At 45.2% G+C, this 19,249-nt stretch overlaps 1 protein-coding gene across 2 annotated transcripts in view; it reads right to left on the reverse strand.

The window, feature by feature from the left end:
* Positions 1-619: 619 nt before the first annotated feature.
* The window catches only part of fermt2 (FERM domain containing kindlin 2), a 40,149-nt gene continuing 21,519 nt past the window's right edge, over positions 620-19,249 (reverse strand). The window contains exons 4-16 of one of the 2 annotated variants that reach the window (XM_071538567.1): positions 17,281-17,409; positions 12,310-12,535; positions 12,037-12,139; positions 11,433-11,540; positions 8,295-8,429; positions 7,604-7,653; positions 6,843-6,967; positions 6,451-6,557; positions 5,637-5,858; positions 3,041-3,061; positions 1,908-2,032; positions 1,633-1,774; positions 620-799 (exon numbers count right to left, since the gene is read on the reverse strand). In XM_071538567.1, coding sequence (XP_071394668.1) covers positions 626-799; positions 1,633-1,774; positions 1,908-2,032; positions 3,041-3,061; positions 5,637-5,858; positions 6,451-6,557; positions 6,843-6,967; positions 7,604-7,653; positions 8,295-8,429; positions 11,433-11,540; positions 12,037-12,139; positions 12,310-12,535; positions 17,281-17,409 — 1,667 coding nt within the window. In that variant the 3' untranslated portion in view covers positions 620-625. The remainder of the gene's footprint in view (positions 800-1,632; positions 1,775-1,907; positions 2,033-3,040; positions 3,062-5,636; positions 5,859-6,450; positions 6,558-6,842; positions 6,968-7,603; positions 7,654-8,294; positions 8,430-11,432; positions 11,541-12,036; positions 12,140-12,309; positions 12,536-17,280; positions 17,410-19,249) is intronic. The other variant, XM_071538574.1, reaches the window with a different exon arrangement.

A 19,249-nucleotide genomic window follows, 5' to 3' on the forward strand; every position in this document is an offset into this window, starting at 1 on the left:
GAATTGGAGGTATCTGTGGCACCATCATCACAATATATTCTAGCTGGTTGGCTGGCAGATCGATGTTACTAGCTCCTTCAGTCCAGTTCCAGAAGAGAGACAGAGAGAAAGAGAGAGAGAGACAGTGAGAGAAAGAGAGAGAGTGGAAGAGAGAGAGTCTTTGGGATCGAAAGGACTCCTGGCGTTTGACAGGTTTTAATGGTTTGTCATGGACGTAAGTTGGTGAGCATCACTCCAGGAGGAGGGGAGGCGGGAGAGCTGGAGAGGGGTTTGCAGGAAAACCAAGACAAATGTCCTGCTTACGTTTCTGTTAGGCCTCTGCTCGATATATGGGGGCCACAGGGTTTGATGTTCAGAGTTCATCTGGACTGCGTTCAGCAGAATATTAGTGTTTTAACAAATGACTTTGTCAGCGTTAATGCAAAAAAAAACCCTACAATAAAAACGGTGTCAGCCATGGCAATAGTGGTGCTGCGCCGGGCTCTTTAGCACAGTTCCAAACAATTAAAAAGACCAAGAAATAGTAGAATAAAATAAACCCATAACATCTAGTCCCACCCCACCCAGCCGTGCCCCTCCTGACCCCTGGCCTGCAACCGCTGGCCCCCTGGTTGCCCGGGGCGACTCAGACCCAGCCGCTGGTCAGCTTATAGAACATCTCCTCATCTAGAGACTCGTTCTGGTCCTTGGCGCGCGTGGACAGGAAGATGTAGCCGCCGATGAACTCGTGCACCACCTTACAGTCCACTTCGGCACAGATGAAGGACAGGCTGGGCTCGTCTGCAAACTCTACTGTCACCTGAGCACACAGAGCGGATCACATCAGTCATGCTTTTGGGAACATGGTCATAATGTACTTGTGTTTCTTGCCAAAGTAAAGAAGATTTTGTACCAAGCATAGCACTTGCTATAAATGGGCCTGCTTATGGATACTCTTACAGTGTCATATATCATCAATCTGAGATGTCTAATGCATTTATATTATTTTGTGATGAAGTGTTGTAATTTACGTTTTTGTTGTACCCACTTTCCCTCAACCTGCCTTGTCTACTTCGGTGGTTGTCTTTCAACCACTGGAGAACATCTCTGAACAGGTTGCATTCAGTATGTGTAGGTGGAGAGAGCAATAGCAATAGTATAGAGCAAGAGAACAACAGTTTTTCTAGTAAAGAAAAAGTGAGAGCCCCTTACTCAAAATGCAATGCTCTTGCTCTTTGATTCTGAGGGACTGACACCAAAACCTGGGATTTACCGTTGATGTTTTAGACTTAATTTTTTTTCTGGTATCAAATTCCATTGTAGCTGCGCTGGAAATATCTCACTGTGACATCACATTGTCTATGTTTTGCCAGTTATCCGCATTAATAGAAAAATACACCACCAAAAATTGAAATGGGCAGAGAAATGCAAGGTACATCACCGTTTTGTTAACAGTGTTTTAGGGTGTATTTTTCCTTTAAATTGATACTAGGGTTGATTATCAAATACGATGCCTATCAGTAAGGCACCCACTTTAGGTATCAATATTGATTTTGGTATGAAATGAATGAAAAGTACTGACAAGCTTCAAAGCTCTCTGAACCTCTGAGTAAAAGCTCTGATATTAAACTGTATGTTTTCAGTGTCCCCTACCATCTTGATCTCCCAGTTGACGTTCCACTGCTTCATGTTGCTGAAGCGCCAGGTCTTGATGGCGTCTCCGGTGCTGGCATCCATCCGGATCAGACGGTTGTAAGTGATGCCGATCAGCTCCTCCCGCTTTCCACCCTGGAACCTGCAGACGACAAGAGGGAAATGACCAAATGAGTTGCCGTCAACACAAAATACACCTGAGTGTGTGATAGAGAGAGGTAGAGATAGACGGACAGATAATTTATTGAATTTTAGGAGGCTGTGATGGGACTTACTTGGCAAGGAAGTGGGTGATTCCGAACTCAGGCAGGGACTGCCACGCCTGGATGAAGCGCATCTTGGCCTCAATGAGACTCATCTGGGCCACATTCTGGTGGGCCTCGAGGATCCGGGCCGAAATCTGACAAATACACATACAAAAAGCTTTATAAACACGACTGTTCAATATACTCACACCATTAAAGTCGGCACAAACGCTAACACACTCCCACTGTAAACAAATGTATCCCATTCACCACACTAAAACCATCCCATGAGCCCAGATCTACAGACACCCAACACGTAAGAGGAAGCCCCGGCTGTCTCCATAAAGCCAGGAGGGCATCCAGGGTCAGCCTATAACCAGAGGCTGCCACAGTAAACATCTACTTCACACAACTAGAGAGCAGACAAACAAACATGTAAAATATATGGCCCTCTTGAGGAGCCAAACTAAGGTTAATGAGCCACAGTAAGCTTCCACGCTGTATGTGTGTGTGTGGGGTGTGTGTGCATGTTCCTTTACAGCCCTTAAGTTGTTGTTGTTGGCAGCCCAGCCGAAATTTTTTGCGTATGATTCAAAGGGATCAGCAGAGCAACAACAGAGATATCAAGAGCAGCTTCGCTTTCTAAGATCAGGATTCTGTCATCATCTTTGGTGAAGTTTGCTTGTTTCAGTCTGTCAATATTGACTGTGTCCATGTAACTTGGTGAGCTTATCTATATATGCCTGGCTTGGGTTTTTCTTTCCTCAGTTACATTTCATTGAATATGTTCCCGTTAGATGTCCGTCTTACTACTGCTACGTGTTCCTATTGTGCAAATGAATAAATACACAAACACAAAATAAATGCTCCATTGTTTCATTGTTGTATCAATAAGGTTATGTGTCATTTGTGTGTCTGGAATATTTCGGCCTTCTGAAAATGTGTTAGAAGTTGAAGGAGAAGAAACTAATGAGAAGTAACATCCAGAAACTAGAAAGAAGAACACAGTCTAGACTCTACTGACACTATCAGCCACTACAAAATGTTAGATAGCTACTTTTGGTTAAGTAAGACAAGGCAGACACATAGACAGTTCAGAGTTTACAGAACCGTGCACATATCTATGGCTTTTAGGCACCCAGTGGACACACAACTTAACTTACCAAGTCCCTGATATAGCCTGGCTGAAGAGGGGAGGCGGGGATGGGAGAAGGACACAGAGGAGTGAAGGAGATGCATACAGGGAGAGAGAAAAGAAAGAAAGATAGGACAAAGAAAACAAGCAAGTAAGTCCAATGTTGAGGGGAGAGAGATCCAAAACAACAAAGTAGCAGGCCGTAATTGTAAAAAAGACAGAGGGGAGAGATGCTGTGAAGCCTGGGGGGTGGGGGGTGGGGGGGTGTTCATGCAGTATTCAGTCTAAAGAGGGAGAGAAAGTACAGTAGTAGCAGTCAGACACTGTATAATCTGTAAAAGCAAGGAGAAAGAGTTACAATGAGAAATTTGTGTGGTTTCACATACAGGAGGTTGGCACTGGACCTGTACATTTCATGGTTGGACAATATATAGTTGTTGATTCAGTAAAAAGTAAAAAGTAAAAAAAAAAAGTAAAAAAGTAAAAAGCCTCAGTACTAGATGGTTACACCCATAATTGTAACCTAGGGCAATCAGATATCCCTTTACAGACTTTCATAATGTGTCCTTGTAGTAATCAAACTACGTGTCTGTAATGCCCTTTCCATCCACAAGATGGCGACGTGTACCACAGCAGCACACAGTGGAAGCAGTAAGCCCTTGGAGTGCCATGTCTCCAATCCCCCCCGAGTTTATTATGCCTTCATTGTTTAATTTCTCTTATGTAAAGCTATATGTTTGGCCCCACAAGTCCAAGTGATCTAAAAATCCCTGTGTGTATCCTCTGGGAACCGTAGCACGGAAGTCTCTTTGGGAGAGTCTGATGAGCGGAAGTCCAGTTAAGGGAGGGAGTGGGCGGGGGGAAGGGAAAAGGAGAAGAGAGGAGGGTCGGCGTCCTGCATGGCTCCCACAGCTGACTGGGAGCGAGCAGCTTTTCCCAGACGCTTCCCGCCCAGCGCTCCCGGGCACGGCTCATTTCCTGATGCCCCACGCCCACGACATGAGCACATATGTGCGTGACTGCATGGGTACACGCACACTGTTCTTTCATTTCGTGCCTGGGGATACCCTCGATCAGACTGGGTTTGTGACTGAGACTGGAGCCGGGCCAGATGGAACCACAGCCCCACACACACACGCACACACAGACAGACGAACCCCCTGGCTGAGGGAGACGAAGAACAACACTGGTTCTTGCTGCGGTCCACTATAAGAAAAACTGTGTGCTTTGAGTCTCCTTCTTACACAGTCAACCAGAAATGCTGACACCCTATTTCCCTGAATGTTCTTCATCTTGGGTTGTGAGCATGAGTCAACACGCCCTCAATTTCTGTTCCAATAATACTTAAAGGTTCCATTTTACAAGCTAAATACGGCAGAACCCCCTCTGGCTGTTTTTGGTGCATCCCGATTCCCTTCCCAAACATTTCCTGTTTGATGGCCCTTCCCTGTACTACGAGAGTCACCCATCCAACTCTTCCTCTCTTTCTGTCCAGCTCTCTTCCTCGACATCCAGTACACGTCAGGCTATGGTTACGGCCCAGACCCAGACTATTTCTGAGTCATCACTTACCAGCATCCTCCCAGCATCCCTCCAACCCCCTAGCAACATTCCACGTTTTCCTATACAGCTTAAACAAAACCAGATTGAGTGAGTACACAACAGGGAGGCAGACCGCCCCCCCCCATCCCATCCCCAGTTAACACAGCTATGGCAGGCGTGTACTCAGCTGTTCCAATGTACACACACCAGCCTATTATTTACATGAGAATCCATTGGGCACGGGGTACAATTTTCCTATCAGTTACAAGAAAGTTAATCCGTGCTTAGTGCTTAAATATTACACCTGGTTATTAAGATGTCTGTTGGTGGTTTGCCACTGATAGCTCAATGGTGACAACTCTATAATGTTCTGTTTGGACTGCTAAGTCTGTGCCACGATATTTTCCGATTTCTCTCCTCCGTGACCACAGATCTGGAGGTGGAGTGAGCGTAAGCAGTCCAGTGGACAAGATCGCTATCCCTCCGTTCCTTCTGTCTACCAGTGCAAACAAAAGACCGAGAGACGAGGTAAAGTATCCATTACAGCACGCGCTTGGGTCTGACATGAGCGACTCTACTGTAAGCAAGTTGAGTGGTTTGGATTGTCTGCTGTCCTGGTTTCCCCTCAGAAAGAGATAGAGAGAGAGAGGGGAGGAGGAGGAGGAATGGAGGGAGGAGGAGGAGGAGGAGGAGGAGGAGTGGAGGAAGGGGAGGAGAGGGAGGCTACATTCCAAAGCAAGACAACCCTGATGCCAGGAGGCGCCCATCTGGGAAACATCAGACACTCCTCCATCTAACCCCCACAACCCATGCATCAAACGTGTAAACAACCTCCCCCAAAACACACATAAGACTAGATAGTTACTGCTTTCTCTCCGTCTCTTTCATACCAGTATATTTAACATGTTATCTTCCATGTTGCTGTAGCTGCTGCCTACAGTGCATCGCAGCGGACACATCTGCAAAATCAAGTGCTGGTGCCAGTACAAGCTAGTAGTGTACCATTAAGTTTCAGAGGTTAGAACATGGACAAGAACTTGGCAGTGCAGTGAGACCGCCAGCCTCTCTGCTGCATGTTTTACCTGCTTGTTCTTGTACTTCTTCAGATAGCGTGGGGACACCAGGCACTCTGGGTTGATGTCGGTGGTGATTGGCTCAGCAATGAACGTTGGGTCAGGGTTCATGTGCTGCATCTTGAGGAAGGACAGAATGTTCTGGACCTCCAGGTTGTATGAGCTGTCAGCCATGGTCTTGCCTTTGGAGGCCAGGCGACACGCAGCCATCCAGTGGGCGTACTGTTTCTCCTGGAGGGGAGAGTCAAGCGGGAGGACTGTCAGGTCGGGCTGATGATGAGATACCTACTCTAGTGCATTGCCGATTCGATAACTGTAAAAGCACCGTTAAATTGTATGGAACCAGAGGTGGGGACTCACATGACTGTCACAATTTTAATTGCTTGAGACTTGACTTGAGTTCTGACTTCGGACTTGACTTTGAAGTCTTGACAAAAGATTGTGTGTTTGGGTAAATTAATTAGATTGAAAGTTATGAGATTTGCTCTGCCAGACAACTGAATTTAAATTATATTTTCTGAATTTGTATGGAATGATTGAATTTATTCAAGTTGAAACCGCACTTACCAGGTTTTTATACTGTTTTTGCATTGAGAAGTCCTAGATATTTTGTTTTCTTTAAGATATTTATACTGGACTCTTGATTTGTTCTGACTTGACTTGGTGTTCTACATTTAGACTTGGGACTTGACTTGAGACTTGTTCCTCAAGACTTGAGACTGACTTAGGACTCAAGCAAAGCTGACTTGCTCACACCTCTGTATGGAATGATAGGATTATGATGCATGTCTGATGGTATGTTGACTTAATTAAAGAGACTCACCGTATCACACCGAAGCCAGATCTCATTCATGCCGTCAGCCACAGGGATTAGCAACTTGATGTTGAATTTCTGACCGGAGATGTTGACATCTGGAGTTACCTCACAGCCTACAAACGGAAGCCACAGTTCAGAGGGGAGCGAGGGGTCAAAGGTCACACCCATTCTTCACGCTCACCAGCATGGATCACATACTTGTGTCAGACGAAGAAGCATTGCATTCTTGTATGAGCATGCACTGGCTTCTTTTGTGTGTGTGTGTGTGTATGTATGTATGTATGTATGTATGTATGTATGTATGTATGTATGTATGTATGTATGTATGTATGTATGTTTGTGTGTGTGTGTGTGTGTGTGTGTGTGTGTGTGTGTGTGTGTCTGTTGTGCACATGTACCTCTAAGATTCATTTGGTGAGCAGGTGTCCCATGTGCCTCCTCTTTGCTCTTGTAACAGGAAATTGTGATATCCTTGAATGTGCACCAGTACTGCTTATAGCCTTTCAGCGTCAGTTTCTTGGGTCTGGAAAATATACAACAGACAGTGGGAGACACGTCAGACCTCGGATGGAAAAAAACACCAATTTTCTTTATTAGTGGTCAAGAGTAAGCCTGGGGGAGGGGAGATAGCAAGTAAGCACAAAGGAAAGGGAGAAAGAGAGAGCTGCTTCTCAGGCTTTAACGCAAAGTCAGCACCCTGAGCGGGAGAGAAGCCAGCGTTGGGCGTGAACATAAATGGAAGACCATTATAGAGGAAATGCCTCTTGATATAATACCCCCCATGGTTTATATATTTTATGAGGCAACCAAACCACAAGGGCCACCTGCCTGTCAGCGAGGGCTTACATCCAAAGAAGAAATATGCTTTAAAATGCTTGATCCCATTGTAATCAGTTTCCAAACCAGAACTGAAAACTCAGCTTGCAAATGTCCTTTGGCAAACAATCCAGCCCATTTCGCTGATACAAAACAGGCAGCCAATTTATCCAGAAAACCTTATTTCCTCCTTTGCCTGATATTAGATACTAAACATCCTTTGGACAAATGCAATCTTTGCACGCACTCACATACAGTTGTGGGTTTTTCAATAACACCAGGAAAGGCAAAGTGAATGAGTATAGGGTTTTATAGTATGGAGAAGCTGTGGATGTGGACTTACTTGAAGACTTTGACATAGTCAGCTAGCTCAGGAATAGATGTGATGTCACCCTAGGAGGAAGGGGAAAACAAAACATAGTTAGCGTAAGCTCAAGAAGTTCTGGTGTGAAAGAATAAGACATGGTGAAACATAACCAAAACAATGACCTCAGGCTCGACTTCATACATTTCCAATGTCATCGTTCAGTGTGCTTAACACAACACTGCTTATGTAATATCTCAAAGCTCAACTTCCTCTGATAAGCTGTATAAACTTCACTACTTTTCAAGGCGGGGCAGCCTGAACAATGGAAGCGTATAATATCAATCTACCCATATAAAATGTAGCCTTCGTTGGGTTTGTTTTAGCGTCAAATATCTCACCCCCTCGGCCCTTTTGTCAGATACAGGCTTCGTAAATAACAGTGTGAAATTTTGCACTTGCACTGAAATTCATGATTTCCCCTCCCCTGGGTCAGCGCATGTATGCTGGTTATAGCTACTTTTTAATGCTATTGATGAAAGCAGACTTCATGAGAATGTCTGTAGTTCAACATAGAACTAAGCACCAAATCCACTGCAAAATCTTCACTGTTGTGAAAACAAACAAATTCACACCTTGTGAGACTGGATGAAAGCACAAGGCCAGTAATCCCTAACTTCATAAAAGTATTCCCTGTAGTGAATATTAAGATATGGTAGTGTTGTCATACCAGTGTGTTGGATGTCTTTCCTCCCTCCAAGGTAATCTCCAGGTCTGACAGAGCTGCATCCACCTCATCCACCTCCTTCTCACTGTTATTCATGTGGTTGTCTGAAGACATGATTGACAGCTTGTTGATGTGGTACTGAGGAAGAGAAAGGTAAGGTGGTAAGTTAGGCCTATTTTTTAGCACTTAACTTGCCATATTACACCAGGGTTTTCTACACATATTTCCATTTGGAGATTGTTGATGTGATTCTTGAAATTTTGTGAGTAAATATCAAGATTTTGTTGGTCTTCAATAACATTGTGATTGGTCAAATGCCTACACCATATCTCTCTATAACTGAAGAATTAATAAATACCAAAATATGGTAAATGACAGTGGGTTCACAACTACATACAATGTGCAGTCATGTGTGACATAGGACTGAGCAGCAGTATTTATCCATAATTTTCCACAATTTTGTCCAATTCCAAAACTTTTCAAGGTCAAGCAATGATCAAATTCATTTTCCATATGTTTCCAGACTTTCCAAACCTGCACAGCAACCTTGTTAAACAGAGTAATTTAAGACTATGTTTCTTCTCACATCCATCTGAGACCCACATGTGTTCATTTCACCAGAGGTGTCAGAGAACAGAGGCAGCTAGGAGGAACACCTCTGGATTTGATACGAGTTCGATGTTTTAAACAGCAATGTTGTTACGGAAATCAAACCTGTGATCTTCCAGTTACAGGACGGTCTTTAACTACCAGGCGTATGGAGATACAGTCTGCTAGCAATTGTTAGCTGTTCCAACACCTTGGTCAACAGTTTTGCTGATTTCTATAAAGCGTCCTGCTATGTGTGCTACTGGTGTGCAACCACCCAACTTTTTCTTATAAACCTGAATTTGTCTGTGATAATTACCAAATAAATACTTTAAGACCTGTTTGGCATCTATGTTAGCAAGTGCTGCCAGTGCACACTGCGCACCATGTAAAACCAGATAAAAAGCAGATACTGTGTTTACCTGTGAGAAAACAATGACTATATGTGTGAATCAGAGACACTAGCGTCAGGATGAGGGCTGGGGGAGGTGATTGGAGCTGATGATTTACTAAAGGAAATGAGTGGGAGGGTGTGGATGCCATGTTCTCAGCACATCTCTCATCTGTCGCCCACTATAAATGTGTCTTCACTGGGAACATATGTGAGACTGGGGCAGTAGGACGGGATAAGGGACTGTACGTTCTTGAAACAATGGAAATACCCACTCAACTGGTCGGGATGGGACCATTACCAAAAACCTGACCATGGTTTCCCCCTAGCGTGAGTCACCGACACTAAATACAACTTGTTGACAAATGGTATTTATAATGTCAACCCTTCCCCAACCCCCCCTATACATGAATGAACAGCTGTCGAGAGAGAGCAAGAACGAGAGAGAGAGAGAGAGAGAGAGAAAGAGAGAGGTGAAGCTATAGCCAGCTAAGGTTACAGAATGTGGGACAAAGGCCTCTGATGAAACCATTTCTCCGCCTGTTACGCCTATGCTCTAGTGACAGTTTTTAAAACTTGCTCCAATGGGGGGCTGGTTCCTTGTCTGTGTGAGCGTGTGTGTGTGTGTTAGTGACTGAGTGAGAGTGTGTGTGTGTGTGTGTGTGTGTGTGTGTGTGTGTGTGTGTGTGTGTGTGTGTATAAAGTACAAAGTACACTGACTGACCAGCTGTGCCCCGAGTATCTTTTCTGGGCAGGAGTATGATGCTGATTACTGTTCTTGACACTGTGAGCTAATCGCTAATTCCTATGCATCGCCAAATTGACACATCCAGGTGATAGCATGCTAACACTAGCCAGCCAGCTACTGGATGTGGACAATCACTGGTCTTTATTTAGACCCTAGGATCCACTCTCTATAGCCGGCTCCCTCTGTGAAGCTCAACCCACTGCACACCGCGTATCCTCGTCAGTGAAACCTTACCCATAAACCTTAAGCTCATACTACCCAGCTGAAACATAGTAAGAGAGCTAGCACAGCGCTAACAGACAGGTAGCGACAGACTAGCCACCAGTCTAAACACACCGATCGGATTAGCATCCCTTCACTGAGGAGAGTAACAGGAAACCCGTTACGTGTAATTATAACCAGTCTGATGAAACACACCTCACACCTCACAGTGTCAGTGGGCTTTTATAGGAATGTGAGCAGGTCTGTCAGACTCTCTCTAGCTGGGGTGGGTGGTCTGAGCTGAGGCGCTTCGTCCTGTGGCCCAAGATGCTCTATAATTACCCCGGGGGTGAGGACAGGGTGGCGTCCTCAGGTCTTGGCACCCACGCTTTATGAGGGTCGGAAATAGCAGGGGCACCACCCCTCAGACTAAGGGGGCAACCCGAGGGGGCAAAAGGGGCTCACATCCATCTCACTTCCCTCATTCCCCTATAAATCTACACTCACCCTTTCTCTTCCTCCTGCTCTTTCATTACACTGTTCATAGAAAACAAGCCATGTGTCTGATGCCACCGGTGGTTGTAAAGTCCAGGCCAGACCAGCTCTTGAACAAGGCTTAAGTCTCAACAAGGTGTCTGGAGTCTTGTAATGTTAGTAGTCTTGCTGTATGAGTGGCTATAACAAGGTGCCACAAGAGCAGCTTGGTCTACTACAATTACTCTGTAAGCTAAAGCTAATAGGCTTGGCACTACAGTAGAAACCTGCTTCAAATCACTTGAGACCAAACCTTATTGAGAGAATTTTATGTTGGGAATATTAAAATGTTATATCAACAAGTCTGGGGCAAGTGAATTAATGTCTTGCAAGTAACAGCAATTAATCATTCATAAGGGATATTTTGTTCAAAAGCCTAGTGATGGTGTGGCATACTGAGGAGTCCAGTGGGAGTATGGGTGATAATACCCTTATTAGCTCCTTCTGCAACAATGTACAGTAGCCAAGTTTTAGTATGCATGCTGCAGCAGAATAGGCAGCCATATGGCTCAGCTCTGGGCTGGAAGCCCATCTAATTCATTAGCTTGTGGTTGAGAAGGCAACGTGCCCAATGAGAAGAGAACTGCAGGTCTTCAAACTTCAGACCCTGACAAAGCAATACTGAACAAGGCAAATTAAGATCAGACACACACTCACAAACACACACACACCTCCTTACCTGCAGGGCAGCAAACATCATCATTTCCTCCTCGGTGCACTCGATTTCCTCCAGCAGAATGGCCCACTTGGCCTGTTCATAGAGCTGGTTCACCCGGATGGCATCATACTGCAGGGGAGTGGAAATAACAGTTACGTAATCACACAAACAAATATTTTATAAAAACAGACTCTCTCTCCCTCTGTGTCACAAACACACACACAAACACACACACGTCACACACACAGCACCAGACCTGGGTGAAACAGTAGCTGGGGTTGGGTGCGGTTTACGGCATCACAACCATTCAGATAGTGTAATTTGTCAATCACAGAAACATACAGTAAGGTGACTTTCAAATAATTTACTGTGGAGGTCTAAATTTGAAACTCAATATATTGTCATATCATTATCACCCATCTGGCACATAAGTAGGCTAAAACAAATTCTAAATAATTTTGAAAATATTGTTTGACCCAAATCTTGACAGCACAGATGTGATTCCATCTGTACTGTAAAGATTTTGTGCTGCTTCATTATATACTGTAGTATTAAGCAAGGAGACAGGAGAGAGACAGGGGGCTCTGAAGCTGCCTACTGTGAAGCTGATAATGAAGTGTTGTACCTTAGGGTTGAGGTCAAAGAAACTGTGGTATTTAAACCTCAGCAGGAGCACTTCATTCTCCTTCACGTCCTGCTCCATCAGAGACCTGGATGAGTCCAACCACCTGCACAGACAGTAAATATGGCGATTTAGAATACCTAGTCTGTCTGAAATAGCCTCTTGCAATTTTTTGATCAACTGCACAGCCCTAAAATATGCTGCAATCTGCCATAGCATTTCCGACTACGGGCAGTTTTGCCAAACCACCACACCACTAAGCAAAGTTTAACTCACCCCTGGTTGATTTTGGCTTTGTCCAGCAGGGACTGGGGCTTGTACAGTTTGACCAGGATGTCTGGTGAGGAGATTGGCTGGCTGACAGCGAGGATGCTGGGGTTGCCCTCGGAGAGGGGGCTGTCCCCAAACCAGGCGGAGGTGGGCGACAGGGGGCTACCGTCCCTGGAGTCATAGGTGGGGGTCATGGTCTTACTGTACAAGCCTGGGCTGGAGTAGATGCTCCCTGGAAACACACAGTCATCAGTTAGTCACTTGTAGTGGACTGAAGTGCAAAGAGAAAACGATACACACAACAAATGAATCAAAGAAACAATAATCATATACTTTGTGATATCTACGTCTTATACTGACAGTCAAATAATCTCATGAAATATCCCATTTCATTGCAAAAGTGTGCACATTCACAAATACATAGTCAAAACAAGCATCTGGGGAAAAAGGGTGAATACTTTTCACAAGAGCACACACACTTGCAGCCTAGCCAGGCCAGCTAGCGGTCAACAACACAGTGTGACTACCAGCCAGCACTTTGCGGATGAGTGGCTTCAACAAGGTCCTCCTGCTGTTGGCGGGACTGATGCGAGTCAGCATGCAGATGATGCACAACAAGATCAGGGTCACCCACTTACTCACAGTCAAAAAACCTGCAGGAATGCATCGCACACAGCAAACTACTGCACAACTAGCCACAGAGAGGAGAGGGGGAGCGCAAGGATATGGGAGGAGGATACATGGATTGTAACACCAACGCAAACATGTAGGGCTGAAAAAAATTACACCACAATTTTTAATTTAAAACTTCAATAATTAAGTCTCTAAATATGTTGACCGCTGATCTGCATGTGTATTTGTCTTTTTGTTTTTCCATGTATAATCTGAGTCTTTTGGCTCATGCAAAAATAAGCAAGCCACCAAAGTGAAGCGGTTTATATTTCCTGTTGGCTGGCCTTGTGTTGTATTTTTGGCCCCATACTCTCCAGTCCCTCTCTCCCTCTGTAGGGCCTAGGTCAAGCAACACTGGCTAAACCACTAAATCTCTTCTAAATCAGGAAGTGGGCTTGGTTTGTGTTAGTGTGTGTATGTTTGTGTGTGTACTGAGGTCATGAGAACAGGGTGCAGGCTATGGCCACCCATCCCTCGTGGGGGAGGGTGTTATTTAGTGGTTCTTTCAAGGTTTTTCCCCAGTGTGGAGTTCATTAGGTCAGGGAGAGTACTCCCATCTCCCATAGGGTCTCCTGAAGAATCCCAAATATCCAGAGAGAGCATTTATATAGTGAAAGTTGGCAGCCCAGTAAAAACACAACCAGGCACCCTCCATCCTGTTGACGGACTCTACAACCTAGGCTAAAAGGCATCAAGAATGTTAACATGCCTTGACTCCCTAATCCTCCCACATTGGGGACTCGTACAGGGTTTAGATGGAGGGAGCTGGACCACCCTGGGCTGTGAGACTATATGTAAACTCTGAGAGCGCCATCAACAAATGAAAGTGTCTCTTGTGTATCTGACTTTTACACACAGCTTGTGTGTGGGCTGTTGGTTGAGGTGTGTAGCTAAGATACAATTACAGACCAATAGGCAGGATCACCTTTCTGATTTCTGGACTACTACAATTGTACAACAAGAGCATCATCCAAAACATCTAATAGCAATTCTGTGTATACCAGACACAAAGTTTCCCTAACGTACGTCTGGCCATCTCACTAACCACCTAAAGTTTCCTCTAGCAACACTTCAGGGATCCTGGGAGCTAAAAAGCGATCAGCTGTCCTGCAAAACAGTCAACAGGCACAGTGAGCAGACCTGGAATAGCTTTAAGAAAGAGTGAGCTTTGAGCTGAATTCTAATAGGAGGCAAAGCCTTTATCATGTGACCACCCGAATCAGCTGACTTCCTCAGAGAGAGCAGTCAGGTGACTCGGCTGCTAGTTCCAATGGTTATGGCTTGTCAGGTGACCTGAGCACTCCAGCTGTGGGGGTGAAGGATAGGGAGGAGGGGGAGGCAAAGGAAAGGGGTGAGAAGCAGTGCAGAAGAGTAAGGGACAGAGGAAGAGGAAAGCTTACCTTTGACAGGTCCGATGTATATTATCTCAGAGGCTAGGATGGAAAGAGAAAGAATAAGAGAAAGAAAGACAGGGAAGGAGTGGAAAAAAGCACTGGAATGGGAACAAAAAACATCAAGTGGACAGATTAAAGATACTGAAAACTCTACAAAGGATAGGGGGAAGACAGAGAGGAGAAAAAGACAAATAGGGAAATACAAGAATGAGGAGATCCATGGCATTTCCATGGGCAGTGCCAACTGCCAGCCTCAGAGTAGATGACTCAGTTTACCCTCTCTGCAGAGGGAGATCACCCTGGCATGACCAGTGATGGTTCCATCGTTTCCACCCACCCATTCATAGCCATCCAACGCGGCATGACTGATTGAAAACCCAGGCAAGGCGTTGGTCAACGTGACCCAGCCCTGCATATATACTGCAGCACAGATGAGTACTGGACGTCCAAGGCATGTCATTCTCCATGCTGACAGGAAAGATAATTAAATACAACAGGGACTGTAGACGTGGTCGACCCAGTGGGACCCAATGAGCCGGCATCATGACCATGAATCTGGCTCTAAGTCTGAGTCACAACAACAGCTGAGGATTAATAACATGGCTTTTCTACCAAAACGACCAATTCTGTGGGTCTCGTTACACGAGTGTGTAGACAGACAGGGGGCACTGAGTTTTCCAAAATGGCACACTTAAAGATGGAGGTAGAAGTTGGGGTTTGGAAAAAGATTGTAAGGCCAGTCTTAAAGTGGAAAAGACTCCTCATGCACTTTTTATGACCTTAGTGTTGACCATCCACCCACTGTCCTTCGCTTCAGAGGTCAGTGCGTACTGCACTGAACATTTTGTGTTTGTGTGAGCTACTATAAAAAGGTATTTAATTTATGTTTTTATTCACTGTTTTATTTAACCAGCCTGGTCAATTACAGACAAATTCTCATTTACAGTGACGGCCTGGCAAAAGGCAAAAGCCCTCATGACGCGAAGGCAATTAGAAGCAAACTGGAGAAACGGGAGAAAAAAAAAAGACCAAACATATAGTTATGAAGAGATTTAGCCCTATAATAAAGTTAGTGGCACAGGACTTTGGTGAGCCTCTGGGCCTCTCTCTCTCTCTCTCTTCATGTCCAAGGTGGAGTGGAGTGCACAGGAGCAGTTGGCTGCAGAGGAGAGAGGGCCGTGGGTCTGGTTGATCTGCTGTGTGCTGATTACATCGCTGCCTCCCTGCAGAGCCTGGCCCTTGTGATTCCTATCAGGAGACCTAGGCTAAGAGGCCGGCCCTTCCCCACAAGGGACGGAATAACTCCCTACAACTTGGCCATGAAATGCACACTCTATGACTGTAGCATGTGATCTGATAGGGGGGACGGCAGGAGGCGTGTGTGTGTGTATATGTGTGTGCACGCGTGTGTGTGGGTACATGTGTGCGCAAGAGACACAAAGATAAGAAGTGTGGTGTACAGTAAACAGATTCTGCACATTCCTGTTGATACTGTTCCTTTCCACCACTGTAGTGTGACCACAGTCACCCACTGGGACCAAACCAGTGTGTTTTTTTAATCAGTGAAAAGAGGATGGCAAAAATTCACATCTACACCAATGGGAAGCACAAGAGAGGCACTAACAAAGCAACACCCTTGAAGAAATGTAATGACGCAACACTGGGTGTGATTATCATGTGCTGGTTCCACAAATAAACATGGACTATAATTGAAAAGTTACTGTGTCTTATTATTTACTGACACAGAGACGTATAGATACATAATCTGTTTGGGAGTGCACTTCATCTACGAGAACTGAGATAGTACTCTCCCTCACAAGTCAGTGTGTGCATGTATGTTGAGTAAGTCCAAGGATCTAGTGGATAGACCGGGTCAGGTCAGGGCAGGAGAGGCTCTCAAACCAGACAATTAGACCCATTCACCCCGTCTTATAGTGTTAGCAGTTTTGGTAAATGCCAACTGTGAGACAGCAGTATGGCCTGTTCTGTTCTGCTCCTCTCTGCTCACATGGCTGCAGCTCTCTCATCACTGGCAGAGGGAGGGAGGGAGGGAGGGAGGGAGGGAGGATAGGAGGAGAAGGGAGGGCTAGTATAACTGCTGTCGTGTAGCCTGGTTTGGGTTTAAAATGGCAGCGTGACCAACTATGTGTGGAATCTCAACCATTCTTCGTCCTCCCTGCCAAGGAGCAGGGAGTCAGGTCTGCAGATCCCACGCTGGCCTCAAACTCACACATTCATATTTGGTCACTAGAAACAGGGCGCAGCAATCTGCAGTTATCATAGTGGTTTTCGAACCACAAGGGCAATTAGAAAAAAAAAAAGAATATGAAAGATGCTCCGTGGGAGCCAGTGGAACCTGCTATTCAACCTGCTGCTGAGGGGAAACAGATCATTACACTTCACAACGAAATACAGAAAATATAACCCACTACTGCACAATTAGTGCAAAGTAGATCTTGAATTGAAAAGAAAAACGTGACTCCATAAAGTGAACGGGTCTGTATAAACCAATTCTCTTTACACTCAATCAGTTGAAAATGTAAAGTGCAACTGCTGTTTACTGGCTAATGATAAAGAATTTTTTTTTATTTTAAGGGAAAAAAAATACTTCCTAAATTAGCTCTAAGTGATTTGATTCCATCCCTGGCATAAACTAACCTTTTTAAATCGAGCTGGAAATCTTAGGACAAACCCTGTAACGAGTGACGTCTGCACTATTGCAGCCAAATAATACTGTATGTGCAGACTTTTGCTCTATCAGTGACAGGCCATAACTGTGGTAGTTTGAAACAGAGCAAACTGTGCTCTTGGAAAGGGAGTTGAAGATGTGAGGATTATCTCCGCTGGTGATTTGGAACCGACAGGTATTGGTGCTACATCTCCATGTAGGAGTTCCCATCCGCCAGCTCACCTGATCCAGGGGTTAACAGAGGACCCTCCAGCTCCAGAGCCTCCTCCTCTGCCTCCTCCAGCTTTTTCTTCTTCTTCTTGGGATCACGGGGCTTACGCAGTAGAGATAGCTCCTCTGGGTGGCGGATATCTGGAGGGAGGGAGAGAGAAAGAGAGAGAGAGACCTGAGTTCATTTGATGTCACACAAACACAACCTTGCCTAGCAACATGGCTAAAGCCAACCAAGACCCCATGATGGGGCAGATCTTGTGTCACTCTGTCACTGAAGTCATAATTTGTATTCTTTCAACTACAGGCATCAAATAAACAACTGAACCTAGGGCCAAGCGCACAGACAAAGTGTAGAATCTGCGACGGGGGTGAATATGGGGAAGCTGAGGCAACTTCTACTGAAAAATGGGTGAGAGAGGCAGAAGGGAAAAAGAAGTCGTAAAGACAGCAGAGGGACAGAGGAGGATTGTAAACAGCTGTGCACACGAGGGGTGGAAAATTGCAAATCCCTTTTCTCAGGGCCCCAACAAATCTCGCTCTAAATGTAATCCCCACATGAGACAGGGAAGACACAATCTCAATCTCTCTCCCTCCCTCTCTCTCTCTCTCTCTCTCTCTGTCCCCCTCCCTCTGTCTAACCCTCTCATACACAAAAAGCCAGTATTTGGTAGCTGTCGGTGAGTAATGGGGCAGCCTTTGTCAAAACACCACCAATCGATCCTTGAAGATGATACTACAAATGAAATAATCGTGTCCTGTGTATGTGTGTGTGTGTGTGTGATCCCAGTCAGACAGTAAAGACACATACACCACACATTCAATATGATGACTAAAACAGAGCAGCCTCCCTCCCCGGCTTCTCTCTTCTCTCTTTTCCCTCTCCTCCCTTGGGCCGGAGGAGGCCGGGGAACCATCACTCAGCGGCAGCAATGACGTTTTAGGATGGGCTTGGGACGGTTCTGATGCAGTAGGTGAGGCGGCCAGGACGTGTCAGACTAGAATAGATGGAGCGAGTCTAGAAGCACAGCTGGATCCTCAGCTGGATTTGCTCTTCTCTGCTCTAGGATTCCATATAAATTAGGGAGGCGGCTGATATGTGAGAACTATTATTTCATTATTTTCATTAATGTCACCTGCAGAGGAGTTGTAAAATTCTAATTTTCTCATATAAATCTCTTCTCGCAAGCTAACCATCTCCCCTAATTTTTTAAAGATAGGGAAAGGTGTTTTAGACTGAGTAAGCGATTGTACAGTAAGAGAGAGTAGGAAGGAGAGAGTGGAGGAGTTTAAATCCTTAGGGGGAGACAGAACTTCTTGGCTTGGCGAGAATGCTTGTTTAGTTTGTGTTACTAAAGCAAAAGCATTCCAGGGGTTTTAAGAACTACCAGATGGGAGCTCACTCTCTCTCTCTCTCTCTCTCTCTCTGCCTCCCTCCTTCCTCATTCTCTCTCTCTCTCTCTGCTGTAGCAGTGAAGCACAATCCCTGTGCCCTTATACAGCCATGTGAGTGCAGGCGTGCTGCCTGGCTTTAGCCCTGCTGAGCAGTGCGAGGAGAGGCACCATGAAGTGTGTTCTGGCCTGTGTGTGTACGTGGGTACGCCTGCGTCTCCTGGTGAGGCATCGCAGAGGCATGTGGCATTTTACTACGATGTCAAACAACCAAGTCACTTCCATCATTCATTCCTATTACCTCATTGTCAACACCAGGAACTTATCCATAGGGAAAATATCAGCCATGTATTGAGCACCCAACAAAATTCAGTATTATAACCCTCTATAAATCAAATTTTAGACCAGAAAACTAAGACAGATTTTGTTCAGAAGTCTTTCCTCTTAAAAGGTCTAGTGCACGGTGTGAAAAATAAACATGCGTCATTGTGCTTAAATCCATTTTTTTGTGACAAGCTTATCAGGGCACTATCAGTGGAGAAAATGCAGATACCATAATATCTGGGAAAGGCCAATTTCACCAATTCAC

This window comes from Centroberyx affinis, unplaced genomic scaffold, assembly GCF_046629955.1.
Source record: "Centroberyx affinis isolate AG114_WGS23_722 - 3 ecotype Tasmania unplaced genomic scaffold, CSIRO-AGI_Caff_v1 ptg000198l_1, whole genome shotgun sequence".
In the NCBI taxonomy this organism is placed as follows: domain Eukaryota; kingdom Metazoa; phylum Chordata; class Actinopteri; order Beryciformes; family Berycidae; genus Centroberyx; species Centroberyx affinis.